Source organism: Phaseolus vulgaris, chromosome 8 (genome assembly GCF_000499845.2).
Source record: "Phaseolus vulgaris cultivar G19833 chromosome 8, P. vulgaris v2.0, whole genome shotgun sequence".
NCBI lineage: Eukaryota > Viridiplantae > Streptophyta > Magnoliopsida > Fabales > Fabaceae > Phaseolus > Phaseolus vulgaris.
The window spans coordinates 45,580,994-45,602,333 of record NC_023752.2 but is presented as its reverse complement, the minus strand read 5'-3'; the positions used below and the strand labels follow the sequence as shown (position 1 = coordinate 45,602,333).

General features: G+C 32.7%; 1 protein-coding gene across 7 annotated transcripts; it reads right to left on the bottom strand.

Moving 5' to 3' along the window:
* Positions 1-13,064: 13,064 nt before the first annotated feature.
* On the bottom strand, positions 13,065-20,930 carry LOC137824154 (oxysterol-binding protein-related protein 1C-like). 7 transcript variants are annotated; one of them, XM_068629632.1, is made up of 13 exons: positions 20,271-20,875; positions 19,826-20,044; positions 19,383-19,739; positions 18,061-18,160; positions 17,447-17,895; positions 17,171-17,326; positions 16,436-16,603; positions 16,198-16,338; positions 15,858-16,088; positions 15,372-15,485; positions 13,895-14,063; positions 13,755-13,813; positions 13,065-13,431 (listed from the first exon to the last, which is right to left on the bottom strand). In XM_068629632.1, the coding sequence occupies exons 2-12, from the start codon at positions 19,844-19,846 to the stop codon at positions 13,803-13,805; spliced, it is 1,917 nt and encodes a 638-aa protein (XP_068485733.1). In that variant the 5' UTR covers positions 19,847-20,044; positions 20,271-20,875; the 3' UTR covers positions 13,065-13,431; positions 13,755-13,802. The 7 variants fall into 7 exon arrangements, with proteins under 7 accessions (XP_068485733.1, XP_068485732.1, XP_068485734.1 ...); XM_068629631.1 differs by having other exon boundaries at positions 13,755-13,806; XM_068629633.1 differs by having other exon boundaries at positions 17,447-17,892.
* Positions 20,931-21,340: the final 410 nt, after the last annotated feature.

Genomic DNA, 21,340 nt, shown 5'->3' with positions numbered 1-21,340 from the left:
CCTTCCCAGTTGGCCGATAATTTGTCTTCAGTCCTTCTTGCATCACTATACATCTGTCATACGAGGTCACCCTTTTAGAAGCTTTTTGGTTTAACCTTTGAATTGTATCTTTTTGCCGCTCGGAGCTTGTATGCCTCCTCTCTTATCCTGCTCTTGTCTCGAAACTTGTGGATAAGGTCTAGGCCGACTGATAGGCTTTCTTGATTGAGAGACAAGTAAAAATTTGTCCTTTTAGGGATGACTCCCCTACTTCTACCGGGATCATGGCTTCGGTTTTCTAAGTTAGACTATACGAGATTTCTTGAGTTGTTGTTTGGGGCGTGCATCAATCCCTTTGCCGAGCCAATACGTTTCTTTAACTCATTAAGGATGACTTTGTTGTCTCATGGGTTTGACGGTGCTCGAACAAGATCGTGATGGACTTTATACCTAGTCCTTTATAAAAGGTATTCAACCCTTGGTCAATGAATTGCCAGTCATTATCTATTATGCTAGTATGAGGGATGTCGAACCGATACACTATGTTTCGCCAAACGAAGTTTTGGACGTATTTGGCCGAGATTGAGGCGAGGGGTTAAACCTCTATCATTTGGTGAAGTAGTCAACTCCAAATAGTAGAAACTAAGTCTTCCCTTTGCCCGGGTTGAAAGAGCCAATGATATCCATTCCTCATCTGCAAACGGCCATGGGGACATGATGCTATGGAGTGTTTCAGGCTTGAGGTGTGACAAAGTGTTGTGCTCCTGATGCTTAATGCATTTCTTCACATAATCAACACAATCACTTTAGAAGGTCTGCCAAAAGTGACCATCCTTGAGGAATTTCGCAACCATCATTTTATCCCCCAAATGGTTTCCACACACTCCTTCATGGATCTCCTTTAGGATGTATGTTGCTTGGTTGTCCATCACAAACTTGAGTACAGCCCGAGAATAACCTCTTGTAAAACGCTTTTGGCCGACTATTGTGTACCTAGGACAATGTTGCCTCATTGTCTTCTCTTATGTTTGTTGGGTTCAATAGTGCCTAAGTTCAAGAGGGGGAGGGGAGGGGGGGGGGTGCATTGAGCTTTTAAAAATTTCAACCAGATTCAGTTTTATCACAGGACAAAGAAAAATAATCTATTTATCAGAGGGTTGAGTTAGTATACCATTCTTGAATATAAAATCTCCCACTTGAATAAAACTTAACAATACATTGAGTTAATTTTTACAGAACCCAATACTTCAATTATTTCCAACAATACTCTCAAATTTTCACAAGTTATTCAAATTGGTTTTCCAGAAAACAAGAACAGTGTGAACAAACTTAAAATGAACAGATTCAATTTCAATTGAATAGATTTATTTCTTGACAAATCAGCTTATGCAACAGTTATTGAGTGTAGGGATTAAGAAAGATTGAACACAACACAATTATATTGGTTCACTCAAATGAGCTACATCCAGTCTCACCTTATCCAAGGTGAAATCCACTAAAAACATTACACACCAATTACAAAACCTAATGTTCTTGAACCCTACAAGAACAAGGCACACGTAGCTGAAAAACTCTATTTCAGCATACTCAACTCTTCAAGAAACCCTATCAAGAAGAGTCTTACAATCCCACTTTACAAAGAAATGAATGATGAAAGGAATACACCTGGAAAGAGAAAGCAGAAATCTGACTAAACCAATAGAACAGATTGTCCAGAACAGTGGCAACACCTCTAACCAAGCTTAGAGCCAAAAAAAGATCAAACACAGTTTCTGATTTGAAAAATCTTTCAAGAACACATGCTCAATCTCTGAAATCTCTCAATCTCTGTTATAAAACTCGTTTTCTCAACCACAACTTTAAGTCAGAAGCAACTCTCCTTTTATAAGAGACATTTTATAACAGACTTTTAAAAAACAGTTTAAAGCAGTTATAAAAAGAACATATTGAAAATAAAATGAATAGATTTATTTTCAAAAGCAAAGAGAGTTTTTGAAAGGTTGCAGCTTAGTTACAAGAGACTAAGTCAAGCTTCTTTGTGCTAATATAAAGATGGGAAAACTTCTCAAGAACAATGCACCAGACTAAAAGGAATCTATTCATTAGACGAAGAATAGATTAATTTTAAAGAAAATAACAAGAGATATTTGAACAGATGAAACTCAATCGTTTTGATAGTATGAAGAGTGAGTCAAGATTCTTCATGCACAAACTAAGGTTACCAAATTTTTTTAGTAAAACATCAGTTTAAGAAAGAATCTATTTATTTAAGAAAGAATAGATTCATTTTATGTGTAGTAAAGTATATTTTGGCAAAACATGTGAAAAACATTTTTAGAAAACATTGTGCTTGCTCTTATCACATGGTTAAGGGTTAAGAGGTGGGCCATGATGCAAAAAGCTCACTTTAAACAACCTCTAATCTAAACACAAGACAACCCCTAAATACAAACAAAAACAAAAAAAGCAAACTACACATTTGGCTTCATCAAACACATAGTCTTGAAGGGAGCAACATTCATCTTCAACATTGTTGGCTCGCCTGCTCCGAGCTCTGGATAATTTCTTATAGGGGTCATGCAAGTATCCGACACTGGGAGATTTTAAGCATATTTGTATGATAGACTTATGATGTCTCTTCTTCTTTGCAGAAGCTAGCTGAGGCAATGCATTGGCCCTGACGTTGTCCTCCCTTCGGATGTGCTCCAAAGTTACTTTGTTAAACCAGGAAATAAGGTTCGACACCGTGTGATAATACCTTTGCAGCAAAGGCTCTTTTACTTCAAAATCTTCCTTGATATGGTCGACCACCAATTGGGAATCGCTTTTACAAGTCACTTTGCGAGCTCCCATGTCGTATGTTAGGTTTAGGCCAGCCAGGATGACTTCATACTCGGCCTGGTTATTTGTAGCCTTAAACTCGAATTTAAACGCTTGCTCAAGTAGAAGATCCCCCTGACCTTCAAGGATGACACCTGCTCCACACGATGTCTTATTTGACGATTCGTCCGCATATATTATCCATCCGATCGGTATAGTGGATTGTGGGGTTAGCTCGGCTGAAAAATCAGTTAAGCATTGGGACTTGATTGTTCCTCTTAGTTCGCAGTGAATATCAAACATCCTATCATTCACCCTGCAAGATCTAGTTTAGAAAGAACTTTAACAATAGGATAATCGGTTCTTACCACTGTAACATGATTCTGGAAGTATGGCCTCATTCTTCGAGTAGTCCATACCAGAGCGAAAGCGACCTACTCTATCATTTGATACCTGGTCTCAGCATCATGTAAGCGTTCGGCTAACAAAGTAGACCGATCGTTCCTCCTTATTGACTTCTTGGACCAGGACCGCGCTAATCGCATCTTCAGAGACCGACAGGTAAACAACTATAAGATGGGTAACCCCGAATGTACATTTCTCAGCGTTTAACCTCTTAGCTCTTCTCAACACATTGAAAACCTCTTCCAAGTCCTTCACGTGCTTCCCGCACGAGTCTGATTTGACGATTGTGCCATCACATAAACCTCGACATTCCGACCGATCATCCCCTTGAAGATTTTGTCCATCAACCGCTAATAGGTAACCCTGACATTCTTTAATCCAAAGGGCACAACTTCATAAAAATAATTGATGTTATTCGTCATGAAAGTTGTCTTCTCTTTATCTCTTGAGTTTATGTTTATCTGATTGTACCCCGAATACACGTTCAAGAAACTGAACAATCGATAACTGACTGTTCAATTAACAAATTGGTTAATACTGGATAAAAGATATGAATCTTTTAGACAAATCTTATTCATATCTGTGTAATCAGTACACATCCGTCAGTTCACCTTCTTTACCATTATTATATTGGCTAACCAAATAGTATAATGAACTTCTTCAACGAAACAAAACCAACTGCCAAAAGCTTCTCAACCTCTTTTCTATTTTCTAGCAACTGTTCGCTTTTCTTCACCTAACTTTAGCTTCCTTTACACGATTGATCGTGCCTCCTTATACACATAAAGTTTGTAATAATTTCGGGACTTCTTTCCGGGAGCATGTAAAAAATATTTTAAAATAAAAATATGCATCATTTACACAATTGTAATTCAGAACTAGTTAACACAACCTCAACTTTTTACGAATATTACACACACACACACACACACACATATATATATATATATATATATATATATATATATATATATATTAATCCATGAGTATTTTAAATAATTTTTTTCCTGATCATTCAAAAGTTTGAATTTATTTGTTTAACTCAACAAACTTGAATAAGTAATTAATAAGCTGAAATTAAATAATTAATTAATAACTCAATTCATTTACATCCTTACTTATCTCTCTCAATTAAGATTTAGAATCCATTTTAAAAAATAACTGAATTTTTTTTTCAATAAGTTCTTATTAGAGAGAGAACTAAACGCTTATAAGATGTCTCAGTTTAATAATAAAAAATAAAATTTTATAGTTAAATAAAATAATAAATTAACTAAATAACTAATACCTACATACTAGAAACATAAATTAAATTTGAAAAAAATTATTGGCACTGAAAAAAACACCATAAACTGATACACTTGTCAATAAATTAAAAAAAATATTTATAAATCAGAAACAGAAAACAATTAAATTATAAACCAAGGTTTTAAAATTAAAACTATATACATATAATAAAAGTATGATATAACTTAAAAATTTCACCATTCACATATATAAATAAATATCAATATATAAAAATAGCATATCATTATAAAAAAAAATCACGGAACTTATATAAGAAATTACTAACAACATTTAAAAACAGATTTATTTAAATAAGTTATATTTAGTAAGAAAACACACTACGAAAAAATATTTTTTTAAAAAAATAATTATAATTCAATTTGTATACAGGTTAACATTTATATTATTGAATATTGATATTTTATTGATTTTTTAAATAATATTAATGGAGTCAATTAACGTATACGTCTGATTTAGAGTTCAAAAATTTATTATGATTTTATTTTTAAAAAACATCTTAGTAAATTAAATAAAAAATATATATCTAAATTATTTTTAACTTTCCATTTGTAAGTAATATAAGACTATTGACTGTATTTGAAATATAATTATAGTTTTTTTTTCTTCAAAATATAATTATAGGTTTTTTTCTCTTTTCTGAAATGATTAAGCGGAAAGTTGTACGATGACCTGTAAGATGTGAATGCTGAATAGTTATGTACTTTAGAAGAAAATCGTGAGCATATATTAATAACTGAAATCAATGGTATTGAAAATTGAGAATGATGTAACTTCAAGAATTTATAAAATAAGTGAATTTTTTGTTTACAAAAAAGCATTATAAATTTGGCTATTTATAGAATGATAATATTGATTGTATGTAATCTTTTTAAAAAAACACACACATACCAAGACTTTGCTGATAAAGAACAAAACACACATATCAAGACGACCAATAGAAGTTAACAAATGTAACTCACCCGAATGATGCCATCCCAAAAGAAAAACTTTCACATGTTTTTTAAATAAATACAAATTATTTATTTTATCTTTTTTTTTCTTTATAATCATTTCTAGTCTAATAAAAATAATCTTTTGTAGGAGTATCTGAATATAAAATATAAAAGCTTAAATTTTTATCTTTTACAGTAATTCTTTTCCTAAATAATATATTATCAGGACTTCTTTTAAAATGAAGATAGAAAAATAATTTTCTCCAAATAACATCGTTCATTATTTATGAAAAAAAATATTTTTTAAGAGTAAAATTTCTATCTTATTTTAGATTTTAGCATCTGAAATCCTTACATAGTATTAATTCTGTAAGGATTTTAGATGCATTAATAAAAGTAAAAGTAAAATTTTGGCTCTTCAAATATCTGAATTTCCAATTATAAACATTATCAATTTGTATATTTTCTACACCTAAAAGAAAAAGGCAAACAACATAATAGAATTTGATTCCTCTATAGTGAAATGGAGTTTCAACCCTAGAAAACCAAAATAGGTATGAGAATTCAGGTTTCCAAACACTTAATTCCCACCATAAAGAAACCTTTTTTAAATGTAGTATTTATGGAAAATTTCAGAGTTTCTTGATATGATTTTATTTATTATTATAAAAAAATATGCATATGTGGAAAAGTTAGGATGAAGAGAGAGGGAGAATATTTAGGGTTTGAAGAATGGAAGAGTATTGGGTGGCGTGAGTTGGTCCCAATCCCACACTGCCAGAAATTTGGAAAGAAACGATTGGAGATGAGAGTGGGCAGTGCTTTCAGTTTTCATGTCCTCATCACACACTATTATGTCCTCTTCTTATATATAACCATTCTTCAACTTTTTTTATTTATTTAATCTATATCTTCATGTGATTTTTTTTTCTTTAATTTTTTATCATTCAAATTTACAATTTTTAACTATGTTTGATTCTTAATATATATATATAATAGGAACGACTTTGACACACTTAAAAAAAATACTCCCATCTAACAAACCAACTTTAATAATATAATAATATATTAAAATTTTAAATTAAAAAATAAATGTTTTGATTTTCTAATAATGTTAATGAATGTATTTTGTCTTTTAGTAGTGTCAATTATATATATATATATATATATATATATATTATTTATTATTACTAGTGAAAACATGCTACTACGTGTTTTTATTTTTTTTTATATTAAAATAAAAATATTATTAAATTTTATATTAAAGTTATTAAAATATATATATATATATATATATACACAAAAAGTTATTGTGGAAAATAAGTTTTTTCTATTAATTTTTATAGGTAATTTCATTTTACAGATACTAAAATAAATTGATTTAGTTTAAAAAGTTAAAATAATGAAATAAGTATACGTTAAAAAAACAATTACAAAAAATATATAAAAAGATACGTACACATCAACAAAAATAGTTACAAAATTATTTATTAATGATATAAAATATTAACTTTTTATCTTTCATACCTTATATATGTCATTCTCTCTGCAAAGTACTGGAAAAAGTTCCATTACTTCAGCCAATCACAGTGGTAGATGTCGTATGATTATTAGAAAGAATTAACATATACCTAAAGTTTTGATTTAGTGAGAGGTGTCCCTGAGCGAAGGGTTGATTAGCAAAGTCAGAAATCAAAGTTAGTTAAAGAAAATGGAAACTTGGTACATAAGTTTGGTGGGTGCACGTACAAGTAAGAGAAAATTATTTCCAATAAACAATTGTCAATTGTGTGACCCTCTTGAATGTTTGATTTAGTAGTGAGAGAGAAATGACTCCACTTAATCTCCCATATGCATTCTTACATCTCTATTGGTCACCTGGTATTCCTACACATATGCATATACATCCATCTTAATTTTCTATTGAGATCAAGATCTCTTAACAATGAGAAAATCTCTATTGAGAAAATAATAAAAGATTAAATGTCATACTTAATTGTGTGAAGAATTTACAATGGTTTAAATCACAATTCAATTCTCACAAGTCGCTCTATAATAGGTGATATGAATGTATATGCCCAAATCTAAAATACATCTGTAAAATCGTTGCTACACTCGTTGAATATCCATATGCATTCCTATAGTTGTGTTCATCACCTTCAAGGTCTTTATATAGTCTTCAAAATATGTCCATTGAGGTTTTAGGGTTCTTCATTATTCATAATAGTCGTTAGACGCTCAATATCGAAACACTTGATCTTTGTGTCCTTAATGTGTAAGACATTTCAAAAACTTTCTTTATCTTCTTCTAGTATGATTGTTTTGACTTTAATCTTATTAACTTCAATATCTTGGTCAATATGCCACGTTAATCTTCATCTTTGATGTATTTTGTGTGTCTGATAAGTACCAAATTTCAATAATATTTAATATTAAAATATAGGCACTTATGAGTATTAATTACTAAAATAAGTATAAAATAACCCCTAATTTATGTATGTATACCTTTTTTACATATTTTGTGATTTTTATTTGAATAAGAACAATTTATTTCCAAATTTTGTGTTAATTTCAAGTTTCTATGGTTGAATGGAGATGATTAGGCAAAAGTAGAATAATATAAGCTAAAAAGGGAAAGGTGGAAGGTCCCGACACGCATCAAGCTCACAAAAGCCCAACTCATCAGAGCATCTCGCTCGAGCAAGCTCATTCTTGCTTGAGCGAGATTGCTCCAATAGCATTGGGTGTTTCGACACTTTACTCGCTCAAGCGAGCTCTATCTCGCTCGAGCGAGATTGCTCCAGTAGCATTGGGTGTTTCGATGCTTTACTCTCTCAAGCGAGCTCTATCTCGCTTGAGCGAGAATCCACTTAACCCAAGTCATTTAGGTTAAATAGGGGCTAGATGCACAACCCTAGGTATGCAAGATTGAGAGAAAAATACCATTGAGTGACTTGTAACCCAATTGGGAGAATAGGGGGTGTGAGAAACATTAGAGGAGACAATCGTCAATGAGAAACATCTTTGATCTTCTTTTCATGCTCCCCCTACTTGTAATAGTCATCATATGTGGCTATCTTATGTATTGAGGTGATATCTAAACATAATATTTTGTTCTTGATTGATGATTGGGATTATTATTTTGTTTGTAATGCTTGGTTTACCATGATCTAGAATCTTAAATTTGACTGAAAAGTACTTCTAAGGTTCTGACCTAAACGATAATACTTAACATATTTGAATGTTAGTAATAAATTTGAAATGTTAATTGTTATCAACGTCTGATCTTAAGGATAAGTTGTTTCTATAAATATGCGAGGAATCGATATTTAGGAAACACCTTAATAATTTTATATGCGATAAATTGATATAAATGATTTTTATACAGACATCAATATCAATCAAATGACACAATATTGTCATGCTAATCAAAATACAAAAGAGTGAGAAAGATGAAACTCAATCCCTATTTTTCCAATTGAAGCAACAACTTTTTGACTTGTTTTATTGTTAATCATTGCCAGCATAACAAATCCCAACAAAATTTTATTATTTTGTTTTATATTTAGTGAATCTTTTACTTGATTATTCAAGTGGGTTCAATATCCGTCCTTAGAAACAAATTATTACTTTTGACAGCGCAGTGCACTTGTTGTAGAAAAGTCACCAGTGTTATTGAACAATCATATGCATTTTAAAATATTTCTTTATTTGTAATAATTTGAACATTTGAAACTGAAGGGTTTGTGTACTTTTATTTTCTATTTTCAACTTTGTTTATCATTTTTCATGTATTAGACACTTGAAATGGAAATATTAGCTTTCATGAATTTTTCATGTCTTTGTCCAATATTCATTCTTCAAATGGTTTCTTTATCAACTTTGAGGAATAATTATCTCTAAACTTGAATATCTTCTTTCCAGTATTGTTCTTTCTCATAATAGAAGTTCAAATAGAAAAAATCATATATGCATCTTTAATGTGTTTTACATTTGTTTGTGCTTGGAATAATCTTTCTAAACATCTTCGTTTGTATTTTCTCAATATTGTTTTGCTCTATACAAATCGCTTATCAACTTCATCCATTTTCTATCACAGAGGGAAATTTGAAACTTTGACTTTTAGTGTATTTGCCTCTTAATTATTCTCTATCTCCCTCCCTGCATTTCTTAATTATGTTTTTCTGTACGTGTAATTGTCATATCTCATGATCTTCACTCATTGTAATCAAATTCGTTAAGTAATATAAAAGAGAGTTTTCTTCTTCCTTTACCGTGTTCTTCAATTTTGTTCCCTTTCAATGATCAAAATATTATATTAACATGGTACCACATACACCCATAACAAAATGAATGCTCCCTGCTAAATGTTTATTAGTTATCGACAATAAATACACATTAACCATGAAGCTAATCCATGTGAATGTAATTACACTATAATCAACATATCCACCATATTATGTAAACACCAAAATAGATGAGTCCACCCTTCCGGAATAAATGCACTTGAACCTCTCCATTAACTACCAATGGTTCTGTCTCTTTGTCTTTATAACCTTTATTTTATTTCTTCTCCTCCATGCATCACGTCACTGCCCATTCTCTACTTCACCGTATTAACGCCAATTCATGCACTATAAGCCACCATTGTTCTCTCTCAATCATTCACTCATGCACGTGTCAATACAACCCAATCTCCGAAAATCTATTGAATCAAGATTTATTTTGGAAAATTTTCACCACTACAATACTATTATTTCCCACGTTAAAATTAAGGAAAAAAAAGCAGAGTAATAAACTTACGGTTACTCTTCACTTTGTATACTACGTAATAGAGAAATTGGTTATTCATTATGTAATTTATTGCCTAAAGATAAAATCAATAATCCTTATAAAAAGCAAAATTCTTGTTCTCTAGAATAGCCAACTACCTCATCACGTAGTTGATTACTTCAGCTACAAAAGTAATCAAAAGCTAACTTATTAGCTGATCTGTTAGATATTGTTATTAGATTACTCGTGAGTAATTTTTAATTAAAACTCTTGCACTAAAAATATATCGTATCTGTTTGCTAGATTTTGCTCAACTTTTTACTTTTGCACACCGTTTTATGATCTTATTATAATTTATCTCTTGCTTTGTTAGTCACGTAATCTGTTCAATTTATACTTAGTTTGATAATTATTTTTCTGGAGAGTCTTGCATTCAGTTTCATATACGATCTTTTAACAACATTGATGGTACAGCCAACAAGTGACAAAAAGAGTACACCAACTCCTGCTTTAAAATGGGACAAAGGGTATGAGACAACATAGTCCTGTTGATTGTGGTTAGTTTCTTCTGTTTTTTACCTAATGTATTTTGTGGTAGATATTGTTACCAACCTCTCAAGTTATGTACTTAGCTATTATTTATTTCAACTTGCAGTCTACTATATAAATAAAGACTGAAAAGGTGGTAAAATGTGTAGACAACACTTTGTAATATAAAGTCTGCATTTTCATTTATATAAAATCTTGAGTCATACTTTGGTTGTTGTCACTTGTTTGTACTTTATATTATACCATTCTATTTGTATAATATAAAAAATGTGTACCAAATATTTAGATTTAGATGGTGATGTGTCACGTAATATAGAATTAAATGTTAGAAATGCATAATGCATAAGCGTAGATTGCATAAAGTACACAGACTTAGGATGAGTTATTAATGTAAAAATTTATAATTATTCTAACTACTAAAAAAAAGCATCATGGATGTAGCTTAGGCCATTGTAGTGCTTATCAGTTTTTACCAGGGAAGACTTCCTATTCCTAGATGAGCAGGAGAAGAAAAGTTAAAACACTGAGAAATCTTATTGAAGAATATGAAAACAACAGAACATACTAGGAGCTTTCCTGCTACAGACACAGTAGTCTTTGTTCCCTTCAAAATGGGTAATTCTTGAAAACACACACGAAAGAAACAAGGGCGACATTATGAAAACTGATTGCTGTGGCGCCTTTTCTGACGCGTAGACTAGGACAAATAATAGCTCGACATAGTGTTGCATGTGCACAAAACATGATGTTTGGTTTGAAAGATTTGGGGAGAAAAAAAATGAGAAAGACATGCATGTTTCAACATGAATGAAAAGAGACAGTGGAAGGGTCAGAAAACGAAACTGAATGAGTAAGACAGGACTTAGTGAGCATTCTGTAGAAGGAATGGAGTGGAAAGGAAGGATCCTTGGTCTAGTTTGAAAAGGAAGTAGGGGGAGAACAAGAAGTCGTTTAATTTTAGTAAAACTATATAATGTTATGGATTAAAAAAACTCATCCTCAAACTGCATTACAATTCTCTATAGTATTAAGGAAAAAATGACTAGGCGTGGTTAGTGTATGCACCTGTTCCTGTTTTATTCACCATAACTTTCATTATCTTTGCATGCTTCTTCCTGTTTGCTTCGGCCATGATAACCCCATTAGCATATAGATATATAGATATGCTGCCGTTAATTTAAGGCATCATTGACCTTTATGACTCTGTATGTTGATGTAATCGCAAGCCAAATACAGACTAGTTAGTTCCCCCAGAGTAAAAGTGAGGGAAAATAGATCAAATTTAGGTGTAGTATGATAACTGGATTCACATTATTCTGTGGTTGAAAATAAACTTGCATTCAATTTGTACATATGGTGAAAGTAAATATTAAGATATAACTACTTTAAACTTTAACGAATTCTTTTTCACATGTCCAAAAGTTCATGCTCAGATTGAAAAGTCTTCTATAATAAAACTGACAAGACTATATAATCCAAGTTTATTTGTAAAGCACAAATTAAAACGAAGCCAGAAAGAATTTAATTTGGGCTAAGGCTATGCTAAATTAGACTTTCAAAGGCATGTTAATTGGGCAGAAACTTGGGCTTTGGAGGATATGTGGTGATGCTTTTGAAAAGTCAAAGAAGGAAGCCTGACCGAATATAATGGCATTTTTTCCATCGCTTATATTATTTATGCAACAATGTTTTCTTTATGACGCCCTTTATAGTTCTACTTTTTCTTTCTATTTCTCTTCACATCAATTATCTTATCATACATTTTTACGTATTTCTCTTCAAATCAAAAGATAGTATAAGAACATTTTTTTAGTCAGAAACAGATGTGCATGATGAACATACAAAAATCAGTAGAAGACAATAAGAATCTCCTGAACACAGTAATGTTACTGTCAATTATTCTTTACTTTGACACAGCTTTCTTCTGCTTACCTGCATGCTGAAGTTAGGATTATATTACACCTTCGTTTGGTACATTATTTACATTGCTATCAATTCCAAATACTTAAATAATTACCTAAACCTCCTCTATTAATAGTAAGAAATATTAAACACCATATGTTGCAAGTATATTAAAAAGATCTTCAGCTCCTTTTTTTGATTCGTCCTCACCAATACATCCTAAAGAATGAAGTAAGAAAAATGAAACATTTTTATGACTTGCGGTAGTGTGATGAAATAAGTTTGATTATACTTTTGGAATGATGAATGTTGGGCTTTAAAGAAAACGTGGAAAATAAGAGAGTATCAAACCCTATAATGAAGATACACTCCTACTTTAGGTTGCTATAGGAAGAATTGTGCAACTTGGAATAGACTTATTCTAGATTCAGAAGTGATTTGTAAATTATACAATTTGAAAGTTATTCTAAAAGTTTATTCTGTATTGTTAATTTAAAAATTATTTGTTTGGATTGTACAATTCAAAATAGATTTCTAAATCTGGAAGTGCACAGGAAGTCCACAAGTCACTTGATTCCTACCATCCAAGAAATCAACCGATCATATAATCCAGAAGAGAGAACAACGGAGAGAAGAATGGATGTTCAGGGCTAATTTTATCATTTACACCAACTGAGACAAGAAGAGTGGATTTTCAGGGCTAATTTTATCTTTTACACGCTCCATGGGGTGCAAGAGGAAACCATGAGATTCCACTAGAATTCTGTAATAAATGTATAATCCAGTCACTTAAAAAATAGACATTAAAGACAAAAATTACAAAGAATGAATAAATGTTTAATTATCCTCATTTCATGTGATAAAACTATAGTTATTTATTAGTTAATATATACAAATTTACAAGCACTTGAACTACTGGTAAGACTGGTTTACAAAAGATAATTGTATCAATTAAAATTCCGTTAACAAGTATTCCCTAAGTTGAAAGAAATTTCATAACTTAGTCCTAATACTAATACTAACAATAACAATAATGAGGACATAAAATGACTCAGACTAGGAATTAAAAAAGAATTACATTATTACCTGCTCATATTTTTAAATGATTGACTATCATGAATTTCATGGGGAACCTTAACTGCGATCTAGCGGTACAAGACAAGACACCCATCAGTAAAAAAATTGGAAGGTAAAAATATTGAGAAACTACAATGAATATTATTGACCTTCGTCTGAAGGATGATCAGAAGGAATTTGACCAAAAATGTCAGGACATGAGTTCCAATTTCCTTGTTTTCGGGCCTCCCAATACCCTCCCACGTAGCGGTGGGTACCGCTCTCTTTATTCTTACGAAACCACCGTGGTTCCCAACCGCTCTCTTGCATTTTCCGAGCCTGAATCTCATTCAAACAAATATCAAATAACAAGCATAACAAGTTGTCTTAGAAAATAAGAATAAAGCATAAGGACTTCACTCTACTAAAGTGAAAAGTGTTGTTAAAATTTTGGCTACTTTATAATTTATTTTATTACTCATTTACCCTATTACAATCACAATTTCAACCGTCAATGTTCTTAATGATTGGTTAATTTATATTTCAAACTATACTTCTCGATTACTTTGGATATTAAAATATATAAGAAATCCACTACATTTATTTTAACACCCACAAAGTCACAGGTCGAAATTTTATAACCTTATTTAAAGCATACACGTGGACTCTGTTTGGACAAACTTTCTCTAAGAACTTTTAGGACAAAAAAGATAAATTTTAACTTAGGAAGAAGTTAATTTCACTTTTTCTTCATACTTCTTTCATCTAAAAGCCCTTTTGAAAAAAATCCATCCAAATATACCGAAAGAGCTCAACCTCCATACATCTCATTTAGTGATCTTGAAAATAAAAGGTGTTTATACCATTGCATTGAGAGAGTTTGCACGGTCAAAACAGAAAAAAGATAAGTGATCAGACATTCAGACAACTCGGTCTAAAATGTTTTTATTAAAAAGTAAAACAGTGAGGTGCTTCTTATAATAGCTATCACTATTAAGTTTGATTCATGTCTTTCCACAAGTAGTTGCATTCCATGACTAGTCAGATTTAAGGCATTCTAACAGTATTTGAAGCAGTAAGGTATCTTTGGAAGAAATTCTTTGCAAGGAATTTTAGGTTAAAAAATTGATTTTAGTTTTCCTATATATTAAAAATAGTTTATGCATAAGCTAATTTGTGAAAGTTAGCTTAGCTTTTCTAGATTCTTATTTTTGATTATGTATAAACTAATTTTAACTTATGAAGAAAACTTTTTTTTTTCTCACAAGTTCTGATGGAGAAACTTGTAAAACATACCTTAAATAATCCATTCTCACCCTTAGGTAGGATTTGACATGTTGACCAACCAACATGAGATGAAATTCGACGGAAAAGTTTGTTTCTAATTTTCCTTGATTTTCACCCTTAGCACAACTAAGATGTACTTAAACAATATATCTTAAGATTAGCTTACACAGGTTAAATATTATAACTTTTAAGAAGTTAATATGAGATGACTTCACTCATGTTTTAATCCTATTTCAATTTTGTTCTAAACCAAAAAATACAACACCACTCCATATCATGTTCCCAATCTAACATATCTATTTAATGTACTCCCTCTGAAACCAACACAGGAAACACCACAAAGTAGAGTGAAATAATTACCTGACGTTGACGCTGTTCAAGTCGCAATTTTTCTGAATTTGCCTTCTCATACTCGCCATTTTCCAAATGCCTTTGGTCAGGTCTTAACCTGGAATCAGTTGGTGGCAGCTTATCCTATGTATGCACACATAAAAGTGATAATAAATGAGTACAAGTACTCACAATATGCAAAATAATATGATATGGATATTTCTGTCCTTCAGCTTATTCTATGTATGCACTTATAAAAGTGATAATAAATACATGTACTCGTAATATGTAAAATAATATGATATGGATATTTCGATCCTTTAAAGTTAAATTTAAATTGTTTTATACTTTATAGCTCTTCCATGATATATAAATGATCACAATATTTCCTTACTAAACGCAACACTAATAATGGGGGTAAATAGGTGAAAAATACAGCCTATTTTTCCACTATAATGAAAAGGAATAGGAAAATAAACTGGCTATACACGCGAAAGTATGCGTTAAAAAAGAGACCTTTAATCCAGGGGTAAGTTCATTTAGTGTGATGGCAAACCGAGTGAAGTTGTATCTAGTGGGGAACTTGGGCGGCTTGCTCCGCTTCCATATTAGATGGGCATTTGACATTGATTCATAACCCTTGTCCTTCCCACTATAGTCTCCATTTATATAATACATGCTGTCATCCCATTTTCCGAGCAAAGTAGACAATATTTTCCCGTTTCTATCCTGAACAATACCATGAACCTGAGAGAAGTTCACATGTAAAGTACTATATTAGAACAAAGTTAATGTCAGCATAAAGTAAAAGACAATCCTCTGTAAAGATGAACTCCGTGAAACAGATATTCAGCACCTGGTGAGGATTTCGATCAATTATAGATTGTTCCTTGAATTTCAGTTTACATGAGTAATCTTGATTTCCCTGTATTCGCATTGTACCATAATGATCACAATACAGCTTTCCCAATATGAGATTGTATATTGATGTCGTAACCTGAAAGAAAAGTTCCATATCAGTTTAGAACCAAATCTGGACACAGCATTTTCTTTGAGGCCACTGGCCACATGGTACTGGAAGTAGTTAAATATACCTTACTCCACTGGAATACTTCACCATCATCAAATTCCAAAGTCAAAATGCCAACAGGATCAAGCTGAATTGAACGACCCCAAAATTTACTCTTTAAGTTGCTATCTCCACAAAATTTCCAACCTGTACCCTCACAGTGACATGCAACTATCATTGGGTGATGACTGACCTGAGAGAAAGAAGAAATATAATAATTACAAAACGGAAGCAGATATATTAAAAAAGGCACAGTCATATCCTTTGTTGAAATTCAAACAAATTGTACTTCATCAAGTTCTACAGAATTTAAGCAACTAATGATATCACTTTTCATTCATCCAATTAACTGGAGTAGTTTTAAGATTATACTTGAGTTCTTCCTTCAAACTGTGCTTTGGAAACCTTTTTCCTTTTAATCCAGAAGCAAGAAGTTCTAAGGACTTCAAATAAGCAGCATTAATGAATACTGATATGTAGGATTTAAACAAATAATAAATTCAAAACATATAACCGTCACATTTCACACACACACACTCCTTTTTAATTCTCACAGGTGACCTTTCAATGATAGGTTTATATGTCTAGCACTAACACAGTCACATTTAAATATATTCCCCTAACATTTTTGTACCAAAATAATAATTTGATGCTTTTCACTTTCTGTGCAGCATTACATGATAAAATATATATTTATGATAAAATAATCAAGAAAAGGATCATCTATTTGATAATATCAATGTCAAGGATTAGCTCGGACCTTCTCTGAGAAAAATCGAAAGCCTTTATCAGGAAAGTCAGCCTCATATGTTTCCCCTAGTAATGGGTTAAATGGTTTACAGATTCTTCCTTCAGTCGAAGCATAGGCAGATACAGCAAAAGCAGCAACATTGAGAATTCTCATGAGGCTATTACCCTGCATAACATCATCAATGAGTTAAAATATTAGAACATTGCACCGAGCAATACACATTGAAGAACTAACAGCAAAGTACAAACAGGGAAACATGACTTGGGGTGCCATATTTAGAGTTACCCTTCTTCCCCATTCATATGCTCGGTCTAGAAGATATGAGTATTCCATTTCTTCACAGCATTTTTGCAAAGAGGAGAGAGGCTCGTTAAAATAAACAGGAAGGCAAACTTTTGTTAGATCCTTCCCAATATTATCCTTAATCATTGACCAAAGACTGACACCTTTCTCCTTTTCAACAGGATCAGGTAATTTCTTTCGCCGCTTAACACAAGGATAGTTGGTTCCAACAGATCTAATAGAAGGATCTACATCCTCCTCAGATTCAACGGCACAGAGTCCATCATCTGAAGAGAAAGACGAGACCCTAATATCCGAAGCATTACTTTTAAAAGAATTCGACGATGACAGAAAATCCCGAGTCTCAAAAAAGGTAGTTTCTTCATCATCTGTTTCTTCCTCAGCTGCGTCATTTCTCTCATGATCATCGTCAGACTCAGTTGCACTTGCTTCTGGATCAAAAAGTTTAAATGCAAAAGACAATAGAAATAGTTCATAAGAAAACAAAGTATCAAAGATAATAACTGCCATTTAAGCACTTCTATTTTCAAGAAAATGCACAACCAAAAACCACACAATGAGAAGATCTTAACCATATGAAACATTCAAGCACTTACCACTAGATTTTTCCTGCCTTAATCCAGAAGAAACCTCTTGATCATTCAACTGTCTTTGGCTTTCGTCAACCACAGTGTTCTCCAGATCAACCTTTTCTGTCTACAATAATGAAGTACAAAGAAATTCTTTTACTTCACAAGGAGAACAAAATAAACCTTAATCAAATATATCAACAAGTAAAAAGAAGCAATTAAAAACTAAAGATCAAACGAAAACTCTCCACAGTGCGAAGAAAACTATTTTGTTTAAGCCATTGAAATATGGTAACTCAATGGATGGACTCTAGTACGAAAGATCACAAACCATACCAAGAAAGATTGAAACAATTTCTGTTTCAAAGTTAACCTAGTCCACTTACTCTCTCTCCTAATTAAAATAGTAATTTTGAATTGAGAGGGGGGGTCAGTAAAATATCAGGAAGGCACATTTGTAAAATACATTAACGCAGAAAACATGGCGATCTATTAATATTTACCTTTCGAATTTTTTGCTTATACATTAAGGTGAACAGGCTTATTGGATAAACAAAAATATAAGAACCGTCAAAATTAGGTATAGCATTTTATGATTAGTCAAACCGCTGCACCCCTGCATGCATGGTTATTAACTGGTTGAAAACTTCTACAGCAAGATATATAAATACAACCCAGAAATATATCTAGTTAGCGTCTCAACTTCAACCTATACAATTTTTTTTACAAAGAACATTCAGCTGTGCATGTATGATATAAGTTCAATCGTCCAAGGATTAATTTCTAACAGAACTCTGCTACTAATATGATCAAAATTCATCACAAGTCAGAGAATAAAAGAGCCTCAAGATCCACTAACCACAACTTCTTTCCTTTTGGATTTAAGATTTATAACTTACACACTATCATACCAAAACCCTACTTGAGGCATCTAACTGGTTAAAGAAAGACTCAATACGAGATATGGAACTAATTGTCCATTACAAACCAATTCAACACGAAAGGGAAAGAATTTGACAGAAGAACACTGAATATTATTAATTACTGTAGCACCTATGACAAGTGAACTCAAGAACAAACCTTTAGATTTGGTTGTAGATTATGTACACCAGTAGAAGAAAAAAACAACATGGGAAAACTAGAGAAATTACACATATGGCATTTGACAGGATGATAATACACATTCTCTATTTTCTTTTAAATGAGAAGGAGAAAGACATAGCCCCCTCCTTTCTTTGCCGCTAATCTTAAGAGTACTAAGAATGACCAGCTTTCTGTGCAGTAGTAGAAATCCACCAAGAATAACCAGTTTGATTGGCTTGAAGTTTTCTACTTTTCAATAAAGGTACCTCTAAATGCCGCAAAGTGTCGATTAGAGCCATCTGCTTTTGTTTAAGCAGCAGAAGCTGGTTTTGCAGCGCAGCATACTCATTTCTCATTATTTGTTCACTGTCCCGAATGGCTTCCTCACTTACTCCTTCCTCCATAAGCCGATGCCTCAGTTTCTCAGTCGAAACAGCCACACTGTCCACTGGCGCCATCAACTCACTGTTGGATATCCGGGGAAACATATCTTTCACTGCCTGCAAGGCCTCCATCCATGCCACCCTATCATCAGGAGTCTCGGCCCTCAAATGGAGTGTCTTAGTCCCAGTGAAAACAGAAAACCTCTTGTCATCGGACTTGCTCTCACGAATAGTCGAAACCTACACACACAAACACAGATATGAACACAACAAACAAAACTCACCACTCACAAACCCCATAAAAAGAAAATCACCACGCCACCCACCACATTGAAGTTTCTATACATTAATAATCAATGTTCTTAAAACGGCCAAGGGTTTACAATCTCTATGACAGCAATAGCAGCCACATTTGTCCTCAATCTCGTGAATATCACATATAACGACTAATCCAAAACCACAATTCAAAACTTTCTTTTGATACAAAACCACATGTATCCTCCAGAGGAAGCAATCCGAGTAGGATCACACTATAAACTACAAATCTGCGAAGAGTGCAATTTAAAGCTTTGTTAATAACTAACTCCATCGATCATCACTTAAAAGCTCACATTACATAAATCGGATATTCAGATTCATATACATAAAGGCTCAGTAATTACAACTTCTGAATTTCCAATTTCGTACCTGATACTCTCCCAGCGTCGTAACCCAAACCGAAACGAAATTAAAAGGGGACAAAAACAAATGGAAGAGAATGATGAAACGGACCTTGAGATGGATTTCGCCGACGGGCTTTCGGCGGCGGTCGACGTGATTCGAATTGCGATTGCGAGAGATCATTCGCGCGGATTCCTCGCCAATGACCTTCGATCCCTTCTCGGTTTCGGAGTTTACGATGATCTTGTCGTTTCCGTGAATTTTATAGTAGGAGAGGACGCCGTCTTGAAGCACGAACCAGCGCGTTTTCCATCCTTTGCCGTAGTTCACCCACTTGCGCAGAATCCCGGAGATTCCGTTCCCGATGAGGTCTTTGATCCTGAAGTCCACCACGGCCGGAACCGACGGGGGGTGCGCGCGGCCGCCTTCCCCACCGTTGGTGACGGAGTGGAGGGCTTCTTCCGGTCGAGGGGCAGGGTCGGATCTGGATGTGGTGGAGATAGGGGGCATGTCGAGGGTGACCGGAGAAGAGTGGTCGGAGACGATGGAGACACAGCAGAAGGAATGCATTAACTAGGAATGAGGGTGGCGATTGAAGAAAGGGTCATGGTATGCGCGTGGTCTTTGTTGGTGGTGATTAAGAATTGGGAGAAGGCAAAAATTGAAGAGTCAAGAGGAAGAAGGAGAGGGAGTGCAAGTTCGCGTGAAGGATCCGGAGATTAAAAAACGGTTACGTTCGAAGTTCTTTAACTAAAATAATTCTTTCTTTTCTCATTTTTTATTCATTTCCCCCACAATATTTAACCGATAAATAAACATAGAGTGTATTATATTCTTATTCAAATACAAAATACAACATACTATACATATATTGACTTTTAATTTTATTGTAAAATTTGTTTAGTTTATTTATTTTAAAAATATATAATTCTCAGCTTATTTAAATAACTAAATTCGATATACATTTTAAAGAAGTAATTTAAAAAAAAATATTTAAGAAATGTATAGATTTTTATATTGGTTTTTAGAAATTGTGTATTTTAAAATATTTATTTTAAATTTAAATAAAGTGGCTAAATACGTCAATATGCACCATTTTTGTAAATTTTGCAAAGAATAAGAAGAGAGGAAACTATAAGAACATTCATTATGTTATGTAAATCATTTTAGTTATCAAATAA